Genomic DNA, 22320 nt, shown 5'->3' with positions numbered 1-22320 from the left:
TAGAGCTCCCAGGCAGGCTTAACAGCAGGAGCAGCTGCTGTCATCACTGATGACCTACAAGCAAAGTAAGCTGGGAGCAGTTGAGTGTTACTTAATTCAACAACAAAAAAATAAAGTTCAGCTTAAAGCAGAAACAGGTTGCAGGGCTTGCTTTTGTGCCTTTTTTCATTTCTGTTTGGTATTAGGAACCTGTGTGTTTAACAAGAGTCTCTACCAGGTTCTTGCAACACACTTTTTTTGTCCTGAACATCCTGCCTGGCGCCCAAGTGTCTACCTCCAAATGGGAAGTCATTAAAACTCCCGGATCCACTTTGGCCTGTGAAAACCCTAGGTAGGCTACAGCCTCCTTTTCAAATCCAGTTCCCACTAGAGGAGAGGAATCCAGAATCCCAGAAGAACAACAGTGAAACTGAACCTCATAGTGATTGTTAAGGACATACAAACTTCTCATTGTTGATGAGTTACAGCACAAGAGACCATGCCATTCCATAATCTCAGGGCTGAGTTTAGGCTTAGGGATCTGCAACATGGAACATCTGGGATCTGCAACACTGGAAGGACTGATCAGCTCTTGTAGGATGCTCAGACTTGAGCCGCTTTATGACTTTTTGAGGTCCTCTACCAACATGGCTACAGGTTTCAAAGATCTTTCTGAAACCCAGTGACTGTTTGCTTCAGGTATCCCATGGCTGTCAAGAGTTTCAACAAGCACTAAACGAAGGGAAGTTGAAAGTCTCACAGAAGTGCAGGGGGTGGGAGGTTGAGCATGGCTCTTGGACAAGAGGCTGTACCCTTCCTGGAGGCTGTATAGAGGGCTGCACCCAGAAGCAAACTGAGTGTGCCTGGTGCTGCACCCAGAGGGGAAGGAGTGTACCTGGACTTATCAGCTATCAGGGACCAAGAACAGCACAGGAATCTAAACAACAGAGTACACGACAGGGATGGGCAGCCAGTGGGGCAGGGATATTCAGCAACAGGATGACAGCAAACCCTGCAGGAGCTACAGCCCAAAGGGGACGTACAGACTTACATGCTTGCTGTCATCACTGCTGCTTCTCAAGGTGAAGTATGAAGAATGCCTCATCAACAGTCTCACTGAGAGGGTCAAAAAAGACACCCAACCTCCAAGTGTATTGCTTACCTATGAGCCACTTCACAGATGTTTATGGAGTTTGACTAATCCACACCTAGAGAGAAGCCAGGGGACTTTCACATGGCATCAAGAGATACCAAGGAAAGAAGTGGCTTGATTCTCAGCACTGCTGAAATTCTATCTCAAATTTTTATGTTCACTTTTTCTTTTTAAGCATCGAGCATCACTGTACACCTTCACACAACAGATCAACAGGCCTGGTACCTGCTGTGGAACACAGAGTCAGAGGGCAGCAGTCACCGGAACTGACAGGTAGGCCTTACCTCCTTTAAACACTCTTCCACTTTCTCAAACTCCATCACCAGCTCCAGTTCCTGGATGAGCTTGTTTGACATCATCACCAGCCGGTGAACGCCCTCATCAACTTGATTATAAAGCACGCTGGCAGCATCGAGTGCATCTCTGCAAAGGGACACAGATCTGGTCAAGGGTTTTGCATTAGGTCCTTCCCCCAGTACTCCATGCAAACACAACCTGGCTAACAGCACCAGTCACCCTTCCTGTGGGACCATCTCCATATGGAGAACAGAAGAGAATATTGCTGCTCCTTGATCCACCACTCTGACCCCAATGCAGATAACCTGGCAGGAAGGACAAGAGCATCTTCTCCCAGCCAGGCTACTTGGAATATTTACCATATTTCTTACACTTTCAGCTTTTCATAAACATAGATTGTTGCATCAATGGATTTTCACAAAATATAGGGTCAAGCAGTTCCAGCGTCTAAAGCCACCATTTGAATTTAATTAACTAAATAAGCCACCACTAGTAAGCAAATCTCTCCTGAGTGACAACTACAATATTAAGTGCCTGATGCCCCACTTACTCTCAGGATTTCCACCAGCCAAACAAAAATGCAAAGTGTACAACAACTCAGTGCCAGGAGAAATCAGATTTTGCAGTGGTGTGCTGAGATTCATAGACTGAGCTCCACAGGCAGACGTGCTGACCGAAGCCCAGCAGGCCACACCAGGAGGCATTCTCCCTGCCAGCCTGCCACAGCACATAGGCAAGCATGAAAGGGTTCAGGATAGAGTCCCGTGCCTTCAGATGCTGCAACCACAGTCTTGGTAAGATGATGAGTATCAGGAAGCGCCTTTTAGATGTGTGCAACACCTCTCCAGCACAGGCTTGGGTGAATTACAGATGGGATCCAGGAGACAGAAGAGAATTCAAGCTTATTCTTCTTGTACATCTTTCGCTTCAAGATTTCCCCTCCTACAATTATGGGCTCAAGAGACAACTACAAGAAAACACTACGGCCTCCTTCAGCTGTGCTCTACACTGGCATATTCAGCTGCCTGGTCATCCCTTGTACTCACCCTAAACCAATTTCCATTTCATTGTCCTACAACCTTCTGACTTATTAGAGCGTGGCTTTTTTATCATATAATTATCTAAAGCACTTGCAAAATAGGTAGCTAATATTGCTAATGGAATATAATTCAAAACAATTCAGTATACATATTTATTTGTTTCTGGGTTTACAGGCAATCTTGAACCTATGAAATACAACCGAATATGAGCATTTAGTAACAGCCACCCTGAAGTTTTAATTGACACAAGGTAGTGCCATAAGTCTGGAGAACTAGCTCTGCATAGCAGAAATCCACATTATTTTTCCATTCAGAATTCCATCCAGTGTGCAACAGCCAACTTCTTAAACCTCAGGCTCTTAGATACTTTTGTTTTTACTCTTTGAAATGCCATTAGACTGAATGAATTTCTCCGAAGTGCAGCCAAAAATACCCGAATAGTTCCTGGACTAAGATCAGTGCTACTGCAGTGCAGAGCAGACAGGTTCTGTACAGAGAATCTGAAGGCTTCAATGGAAAGATCCCAGCTGGAGCACTGCTCTGGCATTTCCCAAAACCACCATAAACAAACCGTGATGATATGAGCCTTCTGTTTTGTAATTCTTTCCTATGGACAGACCCAGATCCAGCCCAGGAAACTCACAGCAGCAGAGTCAATAATCATTGTCCAAGCTGAGCTCTGGAAAGTATTTACAGAGCAGGTTGTGGAGGCCAGTTCCCGTCAGCAGCAGTGACACAGCTGGGACAGCTAATGAGAAAAAGTTCGGACGATAGCTACTAGTTAAATTTGGCAACACCATTAATGCTGCTCGGTTTTGTGAGCAGAGTGTATCTGTCAAGTCCCATTTTCTGAGTAAGTCTCCAGCATACTGATGGCCAGACAGGCAGACACCCTTTGGCCTTACTCCCACAGGGCTGAATTCCCTGCTGGCACGAATGCTCTCATCCACTCAGGAAAACACATGGATACAGCAAACACTCTTCTTCCTGCTGGCACAGGCAAACAAGCACCTATAACTTTAGGCATTCCATGCTGCTATATGCAAACATTTTCAATTACCCCCTCATGAGGCAAAATATTTTTCGAACCCTTCCCTGAGCTTCCATGGAAATCACTTTGGCGTTGATGCTACTTCTTTGATGGCACTCATCAGCAAGCCAGATTGACTTGCCAGACCTTGTAATAGGAGTCCTCATGTCCACCCAAACCAGTGACAAAGTGAGCATCCATGGCTTCAGCACTTAACATGGTATTGTCAGATGGCACCCTGATGGCACAGGGATCTGAGACAAGGGTTCCAGCGCTCTAGCACTGCCTGACCTAGCACAGAGTATGATCTGATTAGGGGATGGGAGCCAGGGAGTCCCACTCTGCCCCTTTCCATACCTGACAGAGGAAACAACCCCCCCATTGTTGTAAGTCTGAGTAGTTTTCCTTGACAGGAGTCAGCAGCAACCTGGGCTGTAAGGCCTAACAAATACTACAGATTCTAGCAGAGCACACAGCACATCTCCCAAAGTCACAAAACACAGGCATTCCTGAAGACAACACTGTAATTATGTGGGCGAAAAAAATCACCCTCAAGGTAGAAGGATAGGAAGTGATTATTAAAAAAAAAAAGCTAACAAAACCCACATTTCAAGGTTTTTTAACCAGAAATAGGCATACCACAAGGTCACTGTGGAAAAGACCAGTTTCTTGGAGACCACTTGAGACCAGTGCTGGCCTTATGACCAGCAAACCCCTCCAGGGAAAGTCAGGGACAAAACTGCAGCAATAAAGTGACTCCTGCTGGCCCACCAACCATAGTCCGAGGAACCCATTTCAGGAGAAGGGGCTTGAGTGAACTTCTTGGTGCCCAACTAAAGGACTGAAAAAAAACCACCCCAAACACCACTTCTGGCCCCACACATTCCTTCCACAGAAGGAGTTGTCCTGCCTCTGAAGATCTCAATCCAATCAAGCCTTCATGTGCATTTGCAGAAGGTGGAACAGAGCTCCAGTTTAGAAGTGAGCCCTTTGTCCCATTGGATGTAATTGTAAAATACGTATCTTGGTAAATAATGTGGCAGCTACAGATGTATAGAATCTACACATCTATGCACATCAGTCATCTTCCCTCTAGCTCAGCTGATTCAATGGTACTAACAGTGACATCCTGTTACTGAAGGCATACACAGAAAACTTTTGCTTTACTGATCCATAAGCATCTCAAACTTACCTGAAGTCAGTCTAGGATGCATTTGGGAGTTTATGCTACAAGCAGGGACTAGACAGAGCATTTAGTTCAGAAGAAGGCTGGAAATTAACTCTTATCAGTAAGTTGGGCTGTTTGGGGTTATATGAGCCAAAATCCCTTACTCCTGTCATTTAAGTGATTTTTTTTTTTCCTCTGCCAATGCTTGCAGCAGGCTACTGATGCCCTTATCAGCCACACTCTAAGGCTGCCCCTTCTCATGGTCCTGCCAACGGTTTCCTGAGCGACTGCAAACAACATGCACAGAAAAAATGTTTCCAAACAGCTCCTCTGGGCTCAGAGTCCCCAGACAACTCCAGGTAAGGCCTTACACCACTCCTGCTCCTCTGTGAGTTCCTCCAGCATCCCCACACCTCAGCTCTTTGTTTCAAGGACCAGCCGCTCTGTTTTCACACGTTCTGCCTCACTTGGCAGGCATGCATTAAAACCTCAACATGTAGTTGTTGGTCTTCTGTTGCATCTCCAAGGTAACTCCATTCATATGTTGTCAGCCCCTGACAGTTCACTTTTACCAGCTGGACAGGCTCTCTGACTAACATCCATTTTTTACTCTCTTACACAGAGGAAAATATAAGCCTTTCCATGCTGTAGTATAAAGTCAGTAGGGAAACTGAGCCAAACAAAGAAATCGCTCACAGTCCATGGGAAAGTTTGTTTTTTTCGATTCACTTGGGCACTTCAGTGCTCAGAGAGGATCTACTGGGCATTATGGCTGCTCTCCCAAACCTCTGTACATCTGTTTACCTATTTACACACACACATCCCCATTTGCTGATCTAGATCTTAAAAAATTCCTAAATGATTTCCAGTACACTAGTAAACTCCACAATATCCTGAAGCAGGGAGTTTTATGGGGAAAACGACACTTCATACAAGTATCTATTTCTTTTTCAGCTTCAGACTCAGAAGTTTTGAACACCTGTCCTTCAAGGCAGCTTGGAGTAAAGAAACCAAATATTGAAAATTTAGTTGAAGAAAAAAGCGACTTCCATCCTGGCACACAAAGGAAATACCGGGTTGTTAAGGACTTTAAAGATATTTTAATAGTGGCCTGTGCAACTTTAAGCACAAAAGGCAGAGTTGTTTGAAGTCAGTGGAAAGTCTCGTCTCAGCTCAGATTTGTGTGGATGCGTTGCAATTTCCCTGCACATGGGAGTGTGGTAATAAGAGTCTTTCACTACATTCTTCCATGGTCAAATCATCAAAAGCAATTTTGCAATAGTGGAGTCAATATAATTTATAGCAAAAAGAAGTAGCTTGATGTCAAGTTTATGTTTCCCCAAATCCTGTTTTCATTGGGCAATTATCATTTCAGTGGAAAAGGTTCCAAACGTCTTCAGTTTTCTGGAGAAGTGCCAAGCTGTTGTATAATGGTAGGGTAATTTTAAACCTGTAATTTAGAAAGACCATTTCTGTCTGAATCCATTCTTCAAAAAAAGCCAGCCTTGGAGAGTTACACTTTAGTTTTCAAAGCAAAATACCTATTTTGTTTTCAAAAAATAGATGGCCACAGAAGAAGCATCCAGCAGAGCCACTAAAGCAGGTGCTGCCTGAGCCATGCCTGTCAATGTCAGCGAGATGCAAACAGGTAAGGGAGCAGCAGAACCATCATTATTCTTGTCCGTCCTTCCTGTCTGTCCCTTCAAGAACTGCTTTGACAAACAGCAAGAAGAGCAGATCTAACAAAATGGCTGAAATCAAGAGTTCATCCTCTAACCAGCCTTGGTCAATTTTAAAATGGAAAAAATTCATCGATGGAAGGAAATACTACATTTTGGTAATGTATTTAATGGGGTTTGGGCAAGAACAGGGCAGGTAACTTGTCCTGGGAAAATCAGATATCCTTAATCTGATTTGTCCTGTAATTTAGAAAAAACACAGTCAGATGTTACATTAGCCTCATCTAGTCTTTCACTCTTGGTGCTGAACTTCCCTTGTGGATGCCCCTACAGGTTTTAGCAGAAAATGAATAGGATCTGGAAACTAGGAGGTTTAAAGAATGGATTAGTCCAAGGACATCACCCAGATCATGTCTGCTGATACCCTGGCTACAAATTACTTAAAACATCCTGAGCAATGCTTCTGGAAGAAATCCTTCCAGGCGAGCAGGGACAGTCCTATGTGCCTGAGGGACCTTTTGCAGGATGAGAAATGTCATTCTTGGTCATTACTGCATTTTGGTAGCAACCTACATATGTGCCATATTTATAATGATCCCCTAAAAGGAAGTCAACCTCAAATGCACAGTCCTGCTTTTTGAGCTGAAAGTTTCACATGCAGCTGAAGTTAAAATTCAAACTAGCCATGGTGAAGCAGATATGGTTAAATAAACTAATTATTCTCTGCAGCACACAAATAGCCATGGTGGTTTCAATTTCCTGATAAAAGTATCTGAGGAACTGGGTACATTTTTCAGAACCCTGAAGTGTCCTTAAAAAGGCACAGAGGTCAAACACCAAACCTGTGGTGGCCTATGAGATGCCTGTTCCCACTGAGGATGAGATCAGTGGATCAGCTGAGACCACAGACCTGGCTGAATCCCTCCTCACTAGGTTACCTGACCTGGGAGCAAACCATCCAGTAATACAACACACTGGAGACCACAACTGGCAAGAGAATTCTCTTCTGGAGCACAGTTAGTTTAAGTGTGTTGTTAGCAAAAATACACTCAAAAATCCCTTAAAAGCCAAGGGATCAAAGCACATAGTTAAACTAGTGTCCAAGTACGGTCCCAAGATGTGACCTTTGTTTCTCTCTCCTGCCTGGCTTGCATTTAGTTACAATAAAACCGTGTTCCGACTCTGGTTGATTTTAAATCCCAGTAAGATCCATAAAACTGACTGAAAAATAAAAACCAAAACATTATAAGAAATCCCAAACCAATAAGTACCCTGGGGAAAGTTCCCTGCGCAGTGGAGCCTTGGACAGGATTTGGAAACACCATTCTGGGAACCCTGAGCCTCAAGATGTGGTTTTCTACCAGCTGTGAACAATTTCTACCTCCAAACCTTGTCTAATGTACATTAACCTGCTTATGTTTATATCCTGGTCAAATGCACCAGTCTAAGAGCTGTGTTCCTGAAGCTGGGACCACCAAGCTTTCAAGATGCCCTGCTCAAATACATAATGTCATTTAAAGCCACATCCCTATTTCCCTGATATGTCCTTTTGCCCACTTCCAGGGCTGTGATCCATGTAATAGCAGGGACTGTGCTATAAACCAGCCTGGCAAGAGAAGCATCTATCCCAACAAAGTTATATAAAAAATGGTGCTTGTGGGATAGCCTGGGCTGAGGCAGGAATGTCAGGCAGTCCAGCTAACATTCTATACTGGAAAGTTTTTGATATTTTTTCTGTAATATTTTTGAACAGATAAAACACAGTGTGACATTAATTATCTACTGCCCTGCTGGCATGACAAGCATTGCAAACAAAAAACAAGCAACACTGGAGTGTCCTGGGTAAATTCTCACTGAATCCAAGAAGATTTAGGACATAACACAGCAGAAAATAAAAAACAGAAAGGAAGCTGAGGGGAATCATCTCATAAAAAGCCCAAGAGGACAATGAAAACTTACCTAGACAGAGCTCTGCAATCTTCTAGCTCTCTGCAAATGCCACAATTGACGTCTCACAGTACTTCATGCACTCAGAATGACAACAGCCCCAGCTCCACTCCCCTTTATGTGCGGAGCAGCAGGATTTGTTTAATGCGAGTGTAAGTGCTTTTTACCAGGCTAAAACCACCACACAAACAGAGGGAACAGGTTAGACAGTAACTGAAATGAATACCAAGTAGCACAGTGTGTGTTTGGGTAGAAATGTGGCCCTGCGCTCCTCCCTCCACCTGACACAAACAAATAAGGCCAGGGAAGAGCACTGCCACCCATGCTCAGCCACAGGCTTAGTGCTCGTCAGCACCTCCTGTGTCACCAGCAACAGCGCAGAGGCGTCTCATGGCAGCCTTTGAGGCCAGAATTTAAGCATGTTTTCTCATACCTTCAAAGGTATACCGAGCATACATCTTGTCCCAAGATGGAGGTTTTAGGATTAGGTCCACAGGAGGAGCATGGAAAGAACCCTACGATGAAAGGTGCCTCTCGCAGGTCACGTTAGGAGGGGACACTGTGGCAAGTGGCAGCATGAGAGGCTCCCAAAGCTCCCCAGAGAGGCACGAAGATGAGCAGGCCCTAGTTCAACTGCCATCAGTGAGAGGGACACAAGAATTAGCATCTTCTGAAGCATGTACAAATACACAGAGCCACAGCAGACACACACCTCCAAAGCAGAAAGGGGATGGCAGAAGACAATAATGCCTCCAGGAAGATTTTCCAGTGAGTTGGCTGGCTATGACCACCAGCCTATGGCAGCAGCTGTCAGTCTGACAGTGCACACACTGTACCCTACAAACCAAGTAGTACAGCCATCTCAATCTGCCCAAACTGGGACTTATTCACCAGACACCTATCTTCACACTAACCTTGCGTCCAACTTGTTCCACATTTTGGATGATCAACTTAGTCTCCCTGACTCTACCCAAGCTTCAGACAGTGCTGTGCAGTCCCTTGGCAGGGGGCAGATAGCCTGTACATTATCCAGGTTTACCTCCACCCCAGGGAAGTGTACACCACTCTGCAGAATGGCACATGCAGGCTTCGTAACATCCCAGGAGTTGCTGCTAGCAAGAGCCTTCCTGAAGATCCACAAACATGAGGTCTACAGCCCCACACAGCTACACCCCACTGCATCATTAACTGGCCACAGCTTCAAGTAGACCCACAATCTCAGTAGTGTGTGTGGAAGCCAGAACATGAACTATGGAGGCTTTTAGCTGTAAGATCACTCTCTCTGTCACCATAATTAAAGCAGGTCCAGCACTAGGAACCTGGCAGCTGCTACTCAGGAAATGTGCTCTGTACTGTCCATTACCTCTGCTCAGCTCAGGTCCCCACCCAGGGCTTCCAACTAGATCACCAAGCCACAGTAAAGATAGCCAGCTCACAAAACCAGCTCTCGGCTCTAGCCACTCCACCCTCAAAATACAGAGACTAACTATACTGCCTTCTGCAAACAAAGGAGAATTCACTCCTCCATCTATTTATAAGCTGCTTATTCACAGCTTGCAAGCACAGATTCTTTTCAGATGAGGACCTTGGGGGAAGAGATTAAGCTTTTTCTGGTTCCATATTGAACAGAGCTGAGCACTCAACATGATCATTCCTTCACCATCTGAGGTTTTTCTCCTCTCAACTCTCACCTCTAGCCTTGGGACTACCCTGCCCAGAACATGGGTTCGTGGTAGAGCCAGGCAGGTGCATTCTGGTTAAACTAGCATAAACCATCTATATATTCATATAAAATGGTTATACCTTCTTTAATCTAGTTGTGACTCATAACACATCTGCAAGACGAAAGCCATTCACTGGGCACTTGTCTAGGCACACGTTTCCAGCTCTTGGCTACGCTGGAAGAGTAGCAATAATGAGAACAACAGTGAAAAACATCTGGCTAAAGACCAGGTTAAAAGGATCCTAGCCTTGTTTCCCAGCCCCACATCACAGCCTCACTTCAGCAAGAGCTCTCACAGCTGCTGCCTGGTTTCTGCCAACTTCTCTGACATTTCCATCATAAACTGTAAGTTTTTGACATCCACTACAGAAGCAGCAATACATTAGTCCACCTTCCATAGTTGGCTCAGTGACTTGCCTGCAAGCTACAGGTTAGTTGATCACTACACTAGATAGCCAGAAGCCAAAGCTACACCTGCTAACCAACCCTATGTACCTTATTAAAAAGACTGTGGTTATTACAAAATTCCTGTTTGAAAGTGCAAAAAGGAATTAACAGCACTGATGTGATGGAGATCTGTGTGCCATTTGGCCACACTTACCAAGAGGAACTTCAGGTAGGCTAATAGCTCTGCATTTCAATCCCCAGAAAGACTGGGAGAGCAAAACCTTGAAGGGCTCAGCTAACAGACCTGGAGAAGCACAGAAACTTCAGTGCAGTGGATGATGTGAAGGCAAATGTGTTGGCTTTAAATCCACCAACAGTGAGCAAGTGTCAGCGTCACCCCCAGCAGTTCCCCTGCACCTCTGGGTGGCCAGCTCTATCATTACAGCACTTAAAGAGGCGCCACAAAGATACTGGCTCATCAGTGCCACACCCCAGCAATTCCAGGCCAAATTCAGCCTGGTCTTGCTGGAGGTGGGAGATCTCAGAGGGACCAGCTGAGCCCCTAAGCCAACTCCCTGCAATGAGCTGCCTGCAGGATGTGTATTCTGGTAACTGGGCTCCTCCTTCCTAAGCTGGGAAAAGGCAGACTTCCAGACAGACTGCTTGGAGAAGCCTGTCTCCTTTCGTAGATAAGCAGCTGGATGGGTAAGGCTATCTTTTACAGTGGTACTTGGTGGAGAAAGGAGCATGAAGACACCTGGTCAGCTCACAATGTGAGCAGTTACTGGTCAAAGCCACTGCTGTGGTGCTACAGCATCTCAGGATGAGACCATCCAGGAAAGACTCCCAGAAGCTCTAAAATCATTTGTTAGTGAAACAAATGGATGGAGCACAATGCACTCCTCCTGCACGCCCACATCTCTGATGGAATGAGTTCAGCTTCTGCAGGAAAGAACCTGTGGCATTGGCTTAGCAAAGCCTCACAAATTCCAGGTCAGACCTGAGCAGCAATGAGGTCCCACTGCTCTGTGCCACAAAACACTCCAAAGGGCATCTCTGCTCTCCAGGAGGGCAGAGCGAGCAGAGAAGGTTCCACAACCAATCCCACAAGAAGAGTTTCATTACTAAAGAAAGACTAAAACAATTCTTGTTTGCCATGTGCTCTTGAAAGGTTATTTGGCAGATAACATCTGACTGCACTGAGTACATGCCTGCTTCCTTGCCTGTTTTAACTTATTATCTCCAACTTGTGGTCAGGCATTTTCAGAAGGGTTCATCCATCTCTATTCTTACCAGCTCCTGGTGTTCTTTTTCCACATGAAACCACAAAATAGCAAGACAGACATCTGTTACATCTAGAAAAAATGTATCACCTGAGAAAAAAAGCAAGTCAACCCCTCTCTTGACTAATCCCAAGGTGAAGGTGCAGATGGGCTTGTCATCTTTATTCTTAAAAAAAAGAAATCACAATTTTACCTTTAGTTCTCCACTTGTAGTTGGCATATTTTAATTAAGTGGAGCCAAAAGTCCAGAAAACTGCTCTTAAAATTGTCTTCTTTATTTATATATAATTCTTGCACAGTCAGATAGTCACCTGTTCACAACTGGCCACAACTTAGGACTAAGAAGTTCTGTCAGTTGTGACTCTGTTTTATCAGACTTTTGCACCAGACAAGACAATAAAAAATGACAATGGAACACGTGATAGACAAAAGAGCCAAAAGGTGGCTTAGAAGAGTAAAGCCATTTGACTTGCTTTTGTAAATAATTTATTTCAAGTATTGGGAGAATGGGTGTGGAATTAGGCTGTTAAGCATTGATCAAGATTTTACAATTCAAACAGACCAGCAGTACCACAAACCCTGCTGAGTGCACACACAAAGGCAGTCCTGTTCCCTTTTTAACACATCACCAGTTAGAAATCGAATATTGGACCTACATACATCAAGAGCCACTCCATGCTAGCTTAGTTGGCCAATTGCAATATTTTGTCTGTACCCTGCTTTGATCGTATCTGTTAAAGAAGCCTTTGAAAACCATAACCTTTACAGTACTAGCAGAGCTTAGAACCTTTAATAGCTGCACATCAAATAGGAAAGAAGGAGTAAGTGCAAAGCCATGGAGGACCCAAAACCAACAGTGCCTTATACAGAGTTCTCAAGTCAAGTGATTAGAGCTTTCTTCCCCATTTGAAGGGATCCTGGAACAAAGAAGAGTGGACTTCTTTAGTCCTCTGCCCCAAGTTAGAAGAAAATTAAAATACTGCATGGATTTTAGTTTCTGCAACTACTCCACAGCCAAGAAAAAAAACTTTCTCCTGCTATATTCATTTATGGTCCTTAAGCTGGAGAGAGCCACGTATAATTGAGCCACGGCATACAGTCTTCTTTAACGCTGGCAGGCAATGAATGTAACCTGAATTAAGCAGAGAACATGCTACACAGCTTCAGCACGCACTCAAACACTGTACAATCAAAGAATTCTGTGAGTATCCCCCACCCCTGCCCTTGCTAAAGTAATCAAAGCAGTAAATTATCCTTAGGGGCTCTGTCAGATCAGGTCTTAAAGTTGATCATTTCCCTGCACAAAAATACAGGCTTAGCCTAAAACCAAAATAAAACATAAAACTCATGTACATTCTCCCCATTCTCCTAGGACTCTAAAGTTGCTGTGTTGCTTAAAACAAAATAAATAATAATAAAAAAAACCTAAACAAAACAAAGCACACAACCCCATTTTATTGTGCTTCTCATGTCACGTGAGAATGAAAAGATTATACTGTAGTAGTGCAGTCCAAAATTGCATCAAGATAACTTCACCAGTTCAGCAAGAGAGCCGTGTCTGCACAGTCTGCCAGAGCTCCTGACAGGAGTCACAGCAAGCAGGGAACAGAAACAGTTACACAGCCTGCCCCCACACTCCTCTCTCTGGACCAAAATGTTGATCCTCTTCTTCCAGTGACAGGTAGCAACTTGCACTGTAATCCTCTTAGTGAATTTTAAAAGAGAAATGTTCTTTACACAGTGTTTGGTTGAGATACTCCATGACTACTTTGTTATCTTCTCTTCGTTCCCTCCCTTCAAACCTCCCAGCTTGTGATGGCAACAGGGAGTTGAACCAGAGCAAGGCTGTGGATGCATGGAGCTATTCCACACCATCCTGCCACCCCCTGCGCCCTCATCTGCACCCACATGCCAGTGCTTATCTCACGCTGGGCTGGAAGCTCCTGGGTGCAAAGGCTGCCTCTCTGCCCTGTTGTTTGCACAGCACATAGCACAGAGGCCTTCTCATGCTGATAGGCTTCAGGTGTTTTAACAGTACAAACACAAGTTGTGCAATGCCCTGGGGATGTCAAACAGCTGGGCTCTCTCACTCCCCAGCTTCTCATACCACCCTGCAAATGGGCAGTGAGCATTTGTTTGTGCAAACTGTACCAATGTGTGAGGAGATCAGAGCCTGCTGCAGCCAGCAAGCATTCCTCCCAGCTAAGGTCCTTGGAAATCCCCTTGCATAAGGAGTGCCTTAGGAAATCACACAACAATAATGGCCTGCACCTAAACATTCATCACTGGTATCATCAATTAAGGCTTGTGTTTTATAGATACCCAAAACATCCAGCTCTCTCTCCACTACAGAAGATAAGTCTGATTTGGCTTGAAAAAGGAAGTTGAACCATCTAAGTGAATCCACCTGGACTAGTCTTTTGACTGGGGAAGAAGCAAACAAGAGAAGAATAAAATTCCTTACATTTTTCACCTCTGTTGTTTTCAACATAATTCCTTGCTACACAAAGCTGTTCTCCAGCCTGCACCAATGATGGGGCACCTCAGGGAGACTCCCAGCACCGCTTTTTGCTCATCTCCATCTCCATCTCCTTCCACTCTGGGGGCTCACCTGTAGTCTTGGGTAAGGGTGACACAAGACTCCTCCTTTCCCAGTCTGGCCAGGAGCGCTCCACCCTCCTGCTGCACCTTGACCAAATTTGCATCTTCAAGAACATTCTTCATCAACTGCTTTGAATTCCTCAGCAGCACAGCTGCATCCTGGAGGGATCACAAGAGTGAGGTGAGCAGTTACTGCAACCTACAGGCAATGAGAGAACAGGCAAAAAACAGCACCTAAACCTAAACACACCCAAACAACATCTCACCTGGGCCTGCTCTAGGAAGAGGCTGGTTCCCACAGCTGCTTCTCTCCAGCCTGACAAGTCTAGAGCGATAAGCTGTGCTCCTTATGCTCCTGATACCTTACCCACCAGGCTAAAATTGTGACCCAAATCCCATCATTGCTGTTCCATTCATTTGCTGGGCATAGAAGAAATAAGCTTTCCAGCCTCACTTCCCACTCACACCTAGTTCCCATTGTTATGAGAGCCTGGACATGCATGGCACCAAGCCTTGTGACAAGATGCACATGAAGGGTTTGTGGATATACAGATGTGTGCAGGAAGGTCCACTGCCACATCTCCCATCATTTATGATTGGGACCCTCAGTGCAGAGCTGGCAGCAATTCCCTACGGTGTCAGGAGTACAGCAGCTTCTCAAGAGCAGAAATAGAAACTTTGTGACCACACAGGCTTGGTCTTCATCCCATCCCCTTCTTGCCCACTTCCAAACTTGTGTACTGGAGGTAGCAAAGCTGGAGCCACAGCACAGAACTAAGCTGTCACCTAATTTTATTCCAGGCCATTCAAGCCGACCTGATGTGGCACAGCCCAAGGCAGCTGCTGTGTACCTGGCACACCAAAGTTTGTACCAGCTACAGAGCTCTGGAGCTGCTGAGAATGCACCCCAGTGCTGGAGCAAGCACCCATCAGCAACAAGCCCAGCTGGAGAGATCTCCTTGGTGACACCGAGGAATCAGACAATCAGCTTCCAAACCCACTGAAGCTTCTATCATGCCATTTGGATTAGCTTCTACTAGTACTGGGGAATCCTGCTACTACAGCTTGCAAATTCGAAGCTACAGCTTTTCTGCAACTATCCAGTCTCAAGCTCGCTTCTGTCTCAGGTCCACCTCTGATCCAAGATGTGTGACATGCTTACCTCAGCCATTTCTGGTAATTTTGCAGATTCCACTTTATTAATAGCTCCCTGAAGGAAGGCACAAACACCATGGCATTGTTGGAGCAAGTATTCCAGCTTCTACAAGAAAAAAAGACCAAGGCAGAGATTACTGTTTTACAGCTGACAGGAAAGATCTTCTGAGCTTGCAGAAGCTTAGGAGTAGAAAAATCAAGAGAGGATTAAAACATCAATCCACGGGTTCAATTATATCATTCAGTGAGACTGTATCAGCAAAGAGAGGGCCATAAGGAGGTTCAGATGCATCACACTAGACCAAGGCCTCTATGCAGACCTTAGAAACCTGCATACTCATGGCTCAGATTGGTCATGCTTTAAAAAAAATAACCCAGTCCACTTATGTCTCACATTCTTCTATTAGCATTTCTTGTAACTTTCCATGAAGATGAATCACACTGCATGAATTTGAGAGAAACAAAACACAAAACAAGTACTTGGAATTTTTCTACTTTAAATCATTTCTCTTCATGTTAAAAGTAGTGTAAATTAAAGATCAGGAAACCGGAAAGCTTCCAAAATTAAGCACCTTAACCTACGGACAAATTTGAAATCCTTCTGCTCTTCATGGTGGGGGGGAACCAGGGAGAAAAACAAACGAAAAAAAAAGCCAAAATATTTCATAAGGGTTCATGATGCACTGTTTTTTAGAAAAGTTAGTGATATAATGCCTGAATACTGTCAGATGCCACAGTCTAGCCACTTAAATCAAGAGAAGGGAGAAACAATTATTCCAAAATAACCATATTTAAAACAAAACAAAAAAGCAGTTGTTTGAATCTTTACTGAACTCCCTCCTTCCCTGGAGTGCTGGAACACTGCCAGCAGTGACAGATTAACAGGCAGGATGCAGGTGAGATCACTGAGACAGGAAATAAATGCTGTTTGCCACATAGCTGCAGAACTAAAGGAGCTGAGCACATGGGTCATTATCACACACAGTATAAACTGGCATTCCATACAGAATGATTCTCCCATACTAACTCCCCTTGGTAATGTTTTACATGCTAAGACAAGAAGTAGCCTGATATTATGGTCCTTCCTTCAAGAATTACCCTTCTGTACACACAGAGCATCTCAGCTCTCAAGGTATTCTCAACTCTGTCCATTAAACTAATCCATAACTTCTTGCAAAGTTTCTCTGCTTTCTCACTGACAAATAAACTCCAACTTCTCAAAGTCAATCCTGGGCACCAAGATTAGACCTCTGTACCTCTACTGAATCAGCACAGGTTCATACAACTACTTTTAGATTAAAGTTTTTTTTTAAAAAAAAGGGGTTCCAAGTAATTTGGAAAAAATAAGTTAACATATGGCACATGCCAAGCCTGCCACCCGCACCATAATGATGTTATCAGTGATATCTTAATTTGCTTCAAGTGTTGCACTTTGCCACACAGCACTCTGGGTAGCAAGGTCAGGGCCAAAACATCACTGGATCCTCTGGAAGCTGAGGTGACAATTCTGTCAACCACCAGGGTGAGCAAACTCAATGTGAAGACAGCCAGCTTGTGTGCAGACTTACAGAGATTTGATCCTGTCTAGTCTTGGTGTGCCAAATAACTCAATAGGACCTTTAAAGATTCCACAAGCACGTGGGTCCACACCACTCAGGCCCCCTCCACAGCTCAAGTGCACACAGAGCTGGGTATCGGTACCATGGATGCTACCTCTGCAGGCTCCTGGCAGTCTGCACGCACCCTGCTGCTTGGAAGTAAAAGATACTCCTAGAAGAAGAAGAACTCAGAACTGATTATCTGGAATTTCCAAGTCTCACTCATGCAAGGACTGCAGATATTACCAAGGAGATAAGGGCTTGATCTGGGGAACCTGCTCCAAAACCGAAAATATTTAACTCGTTATTACGCTCAAGCTCTACACTGTTAGTCCAACAGCAACATGATACTAACACCTTCTCCAGAGATTAGTTTCAGATGTCTGTCCTCCTGTCTAACTCAAGAGGCACTGCGTATCACAATAAAACAGGATTCCATTTCAGATTTCACCATATTTTGAGGGCAAGAAAGAATAGAAAGAATTAAGGCAGTTCAAGCAGATGAGTAAAAAACTAAAATTTTAATTCCTGAAGTCACACTAAGAGACAACAGTGTGTACCCATCTTATGAAGACAGTATTAGCATTTTTTTTTGATACCAGAGATTCATTTGCATTCACAGCTTTAGAGGAACATTGTCTTTTAGTGCTTGTAGGTTCAGCTGTGACAGGTTCCTCTTGTTCCCATCTGTTACCATATCATTGCTTCTCTCAGACACCAAAGCACACAAGACATCCTACTCACCCTGCGGAAGTTTAGCCAGTCCTGGTGGCAGTATGGGAAGCTCCCCTCCAGTTCTAGAGGCAGCTGTGAGCTGTCTATGTGCTTATGGAGGGATTTCATGGAGGTGAGAAGTTCAAACTGCACAGGAATAGAAAGGAAAAGAAAAAAGCACACTTGTATTAGGGTGTGAGTACTCCAGGAGGAAGGGGAAGACTAACAAAAGGCAGAATCTATCATTTCTTAATCTATCTTGCACAGAAGCACAGCATGCAGTGTGTAGCTGCAATATCACTACATTATGAAGGGAAAAAAAAAAAAAAAAACAATTCAATCTTAGAAGAGCTTGTTGAACAGCTCAGTGGGCGAACCCTGAAGGAATGCAGGCCACAACACGCTGTTTCACCAGGCAGAACATCTGTGATGGAAGTCTGGCAGCAGCCAGCCTTCAGCAGAGCCAGCACCTCCTGGTGTAAAGCAGAGCAACTCCCTCGTATGTTCCCACAGTTGTGCTGTGATTTGCATCTGTTTGGAGAATCTGGGAGGTTAAATCCAGCCCCCAGCTGACCCATTTCACTTCCTGGAAAAGAGTCTAACAGAGCAGCCTCTGCCCTGCTCTCAACTCTCCACTCATCACAGCAGCTATTTGCTCCAAGAGTTTCTTGGATCTTGACACAGGTAACTTGCCTTCTGCAAGCCTGTAGGACCTCAGAGCAGTTCTACACACACCAGAGCAACAAGTGCTCCTGCAGGTACATGGAAGCCAGCCCAGACACAAATTCAGGTGCAGACATTGAACTCCCACACACACACTGTGTGAAGTTTCTACCTCCTTACAAAATTGTGATGATGCTTCCAATTCCTCCTGCATGCCCATGTGTTTATTAGTTTTTCTTCTGTTCCCTCCTACACTCTCTGTGCTTGTTTAATGTGTTTAATGTCTTCTGTAGCTCTCCCTGCATGCACATGTCTGCAGCCCCCATTCTGACTCCAAATTCTTCCACATAGGGGCAATAAGGAAATGGACTAATAGCATTTTTTAATCTTTAGCCTTTTGGGACACCACACCACATACAGAGCAAACCTGATGCTATCACAGCATCTTCATCCACAGGAGCCAAAAGGGAGCTCCTACCCTACTCTGAAGCCTACAGATTTTCAGCAAGCACAGAGTTTCAGTCCATTCCTGTAGCTTGCACCAGTCTTGGAGCACAGGGAGAGGACGAAGATGAAGTCTGATCCTCTGTTCACTCACCACAGAGTGGCTGGGAGCCTGCATTTCTTACACAGCTATAGAATACTAAGACAGTTTTACTTCTAGTGGGGCAGTTCAGTGATGTCATGGTAACTTTCCCTCATGTTGGTCTTTCCAGACATTCCAGCTACAAAGGGAACCTCACATAAATGCCCATCTCATCTTCCCCTTCTTGCAGAAGTCTCTCAGCCACTGGCAGCAGCAGGTATGAGGACAGGAAACAGAAGAGAGGCAAAATCCAGAAAAGCAACAAGCACCTTCAAAGGTGGAGTTCAGGATTTAGCAAAATGTGATCTCTTCCTGACCACGCATTTCCCCCCTTGTTAATGGGAGAACATGAAAAGCATCTCTAGCTAATTGTGCAAGGCTCCCCCATAGTTACCCATGTTCCCAACAAACCCCCTGTGCTTTGAGTCCCCAGCAGACTGACGTAACTGTGGCGCAAATGTCACTGATGGACGTGGCAATAAACAGAGCATGACAGGAATCTGTTCAGCTCACATAAACACTACAACCCAATAAGTACCACACCCACAGAGACAACAACCACCAAACACAGAGGACACATACAGAAATCTCACGTGAGAATAAACATACATCAATGACAGGGAATTTGCTCTCTGGAGAGTTAAATAAAGGATATCAAGAGTGGCCCAGCAAACCCTAGATAAATGGTACCTGTCCTGCTGGTGGCTTCTCCATCCGAAAAGTCAGATCTCTTTCAACCAGAAGCAGTACTCCATGAATACAGTGAGGATCCGTGTCCTACAAAAGAACAGAGCACAAATCCATTACTGACCTGCCTTGGATACTAAGGAGAATGTTCCACATCAGGTTCATACACAAGTTTGCAATTTATCCTTCAAAGGCATCTACAAAGCCTGGAAGGCAGTCACCAGAAATTAAAGAAGGCCAGTCTACAGAGTACCAAGGTGATGTCTTTTAAGGTAGTTCACTTGAGATCAACTAGTCCTGCAATATTTAAGGAAGCAATGGAAAAGGTCAGGTGTCGGCTGCACTAAAGAACCTCTGCCTTCTGCACAGGGAAATGAGTCAGGGGAAAAAAAACAAAAACAAAAACAAAACCAGAACTAAAAAAAAAAGAAAAAAAAAAAAGAAAAAAAAGAAAAGAAAAAAAAAAACCCAAAAAACAACAACCATGTACTGTGTCCAAGTTTTTTCCTGATAACTTTCCTGGTCACTTCACCTAACTGAAAGGAAGTAGCTTTCCCCCCTCCACCCCCAAGCCAGTGCCAAAAACCTTGTCTTGTCTCTACTTACTGCCAATTTACAGTCAAGTACTTGCATCCTGTTTCTACTGTTAAACTGACAGAAATTCCAAATACAAAGGGATGTCTGGCAGCTGTAGTTCAATCTCAGTGATCCAGGAGCAGCTCTCCAATTACAGAAGCATTCTACAGGGAAGTGAGAAACAGGCAGAGAGAGCAACAGCAGGAAGAGGGAAACATGGCAGAAAGATCCAGACCACAAAGACAGGGCTCCCTACATATGTGATGCCTGGACCAGGAAAGCAAGAAGTGCCATTTAAGCTGTTGTGCCACATGATTAAACAACAGCCATCCCATTTCAATGTCTCCTACATGGTCTTTGCCTCTGCAAAGATCTCAGGAATTGTCGAGCAATAAATCCTTTCCGGTATTGCTCGAGCTGCAAGGAACCTGCCACACAGCAGGGCACAACAGCAAAGGAAAGTTGTTTAAATAAACAGCTCCAGCAGTGAGTAGGGTTAAATATCTGCCAGGAGTAGCAGAGCCAGAGTACAGAGAGATGTGGACCAACAGAGACTGCATGACCTAACCTGACACTGGACCCAGTTCAGCAATTAAGAAACAATGCAAACACAAAGAGCCCAAATTCTGCAAGTGAAAGCAGCAGCAGAGATTCCAGAACAGAGGGAAAAGACCTTTGTCTCATCCACTCCTAAACCACGGTCCTTTTAAACAGGCAGGAAAAAAAAAAAAAAAAAACCCAAACAAAAACAAAACCCATTTGTAACACCTCCCAAAACCATGAGAGGTTTCTAAATTGTCTCAAATTTCTCCAAAGTGAATTATTCACACTTTCACTGTTATTTGAACACTGGTCAAAAGGCCAAAAAGGATTTGTTGCATAATTAGGCTGCATTGGATAAATACTGAAGAGAGGATGGGGAGATATCACAGCTGCATCACCAGGTCTGAATTTATCTGCTAGAAAGTACTGAAGGGTGAAGACTGGACACGGCTTCAAGACTGACGATGGTGCTAAACAAATTTTTCTTACACAATCCCTCTTCTATGCCAACAGCCACGAGATGTGCAATCTGAGTCGGGGATAAAGGTAGAGATGGTGTAACAAGTGGTTACCACAATAGCCAAAACACTCATTTGTTTGTTACTCCTGAAAATAGAAACTGAAAAACCATTCACAAATAAAGCTGTCAAGGGAAAAGTTCAAGGTTTTCCAACTCAAGAAGAAATCGTATTTCCTAAGAAATCAAGTACTTTTCACCGTATTTTTCAATCTAAACAGCTAAGAGAATTCAGTCTCATCCAGCACTGATGGAGAAATCCAAAGATTGAAACAGTCTACCAGGAGCAGCTCAGGAGACAAGCAGAGCTGGGAACAGCAGGATGCCACTTGAGGAAGCTCTCCTGCAGCTTTAAGCACAATCTCTTACCACCTTTGCTAACAAAACCAACTACATAGAAGCAAAGAAACAAAAGTTCCACACATTTAAGTGAACTCCTCACCTCCAAAAACAGGTACAGTGTGGACAGCATAAAATAGAGGGGCATCAAGAGGAGCTCAGAAAGCACCAGGGCAAATACAGATCCTTTCATTATAATTCTTTTAAAAGAGAATTAGATGCTTTCCTCCATGTTTCTCAAACTGAAGTTCCAGTTTTCTGGCTTCCTGCTCCAAATGGAAACCCATGACCAGACTTAACAACACTGGCACAGTCTGAAGCACAGGCTGCCAGGGATGTTTGTGCAGATGGGAGAGACCCCAGGCACCTCAGTCAGTCTCAAGGTTGACCACTCTAATGGAGTGGCAGGAGGTCCCTGGTCTTTAACGTGTGACAAAAGCCCTCTGTACTTCTGCACCAAGTGAGAATGCAAATACACCTCTTGAACAGAAAGGTCTGCACAGAACTCCTCTGCTTTCAAATGCTAAACTGACTCTTCCCAATCCAACACACAAACACAGCTGATTAAGCCTTCACACCGATATGGGAAATTCAAAAGAATCCCATTCTATTAAGATTCAGGCAGAGGGAAATCCCACAGATACCTGCTCACAAA

General features: G+C 44.4%; 1 protein-coding gene across 4 annotated transcripts in view; it reads right to left on the bottom strand.

Moving 5' to 3' along the window:
* PLEKHG4 (pleckstrin homology and RhoGEF domain containing G4) overlaps positions 1-22320 on the bottom strand; it is an 86032-nt gene that overhangs the window by 28578 nt on the left and 35134 nt on the right. For all 4 annotated transcript variants that reach the window (XM_066194493.1, XM_066194494.1, XM_066194495.1 and 1 more), the window contains exons 7-11: positions 19694-19780; positions 17785-17901; positions 15450-15548; positions 14298-14446; positions 1417-1555 (exon numbers count right to left, since the gene is read on the bottom strand). In XM_066194493.1, the coding sequence (XP_066050590.1) occupies positions 1417-1555; positions 14298-14446; positions 15450-15548; positions 17785-17901; positions 19694-19780 (591 nt within the window). The remainder of the gene's footprint in view (positions 1-1416; positions 1556-14297; positions 14447-15449; positions 15549-17784; positions 17902-19693; positions 19781-22320) is intronic.

The sequence above is a fragment of the Chamaea fasciata genome, unplaced genomic scaffold (genome assembly GCF_029207755.1).
Source record: "Chamaea fasciata isolate MVZ Bird 193981 ecotype frontalis unplaced genomic scaffold, bChaFas1.0.hap1 SCAF_12, whole genome shotgun sequence".
NCBI lineage: Eukaryota > Metazoa > Chordata > Aves > Passeriformes > Sylviidae > Chamaea > Chamaea fasciata.
This window is presented reverse-complemented; position numbering and strand designations above follow the sequence as displayed.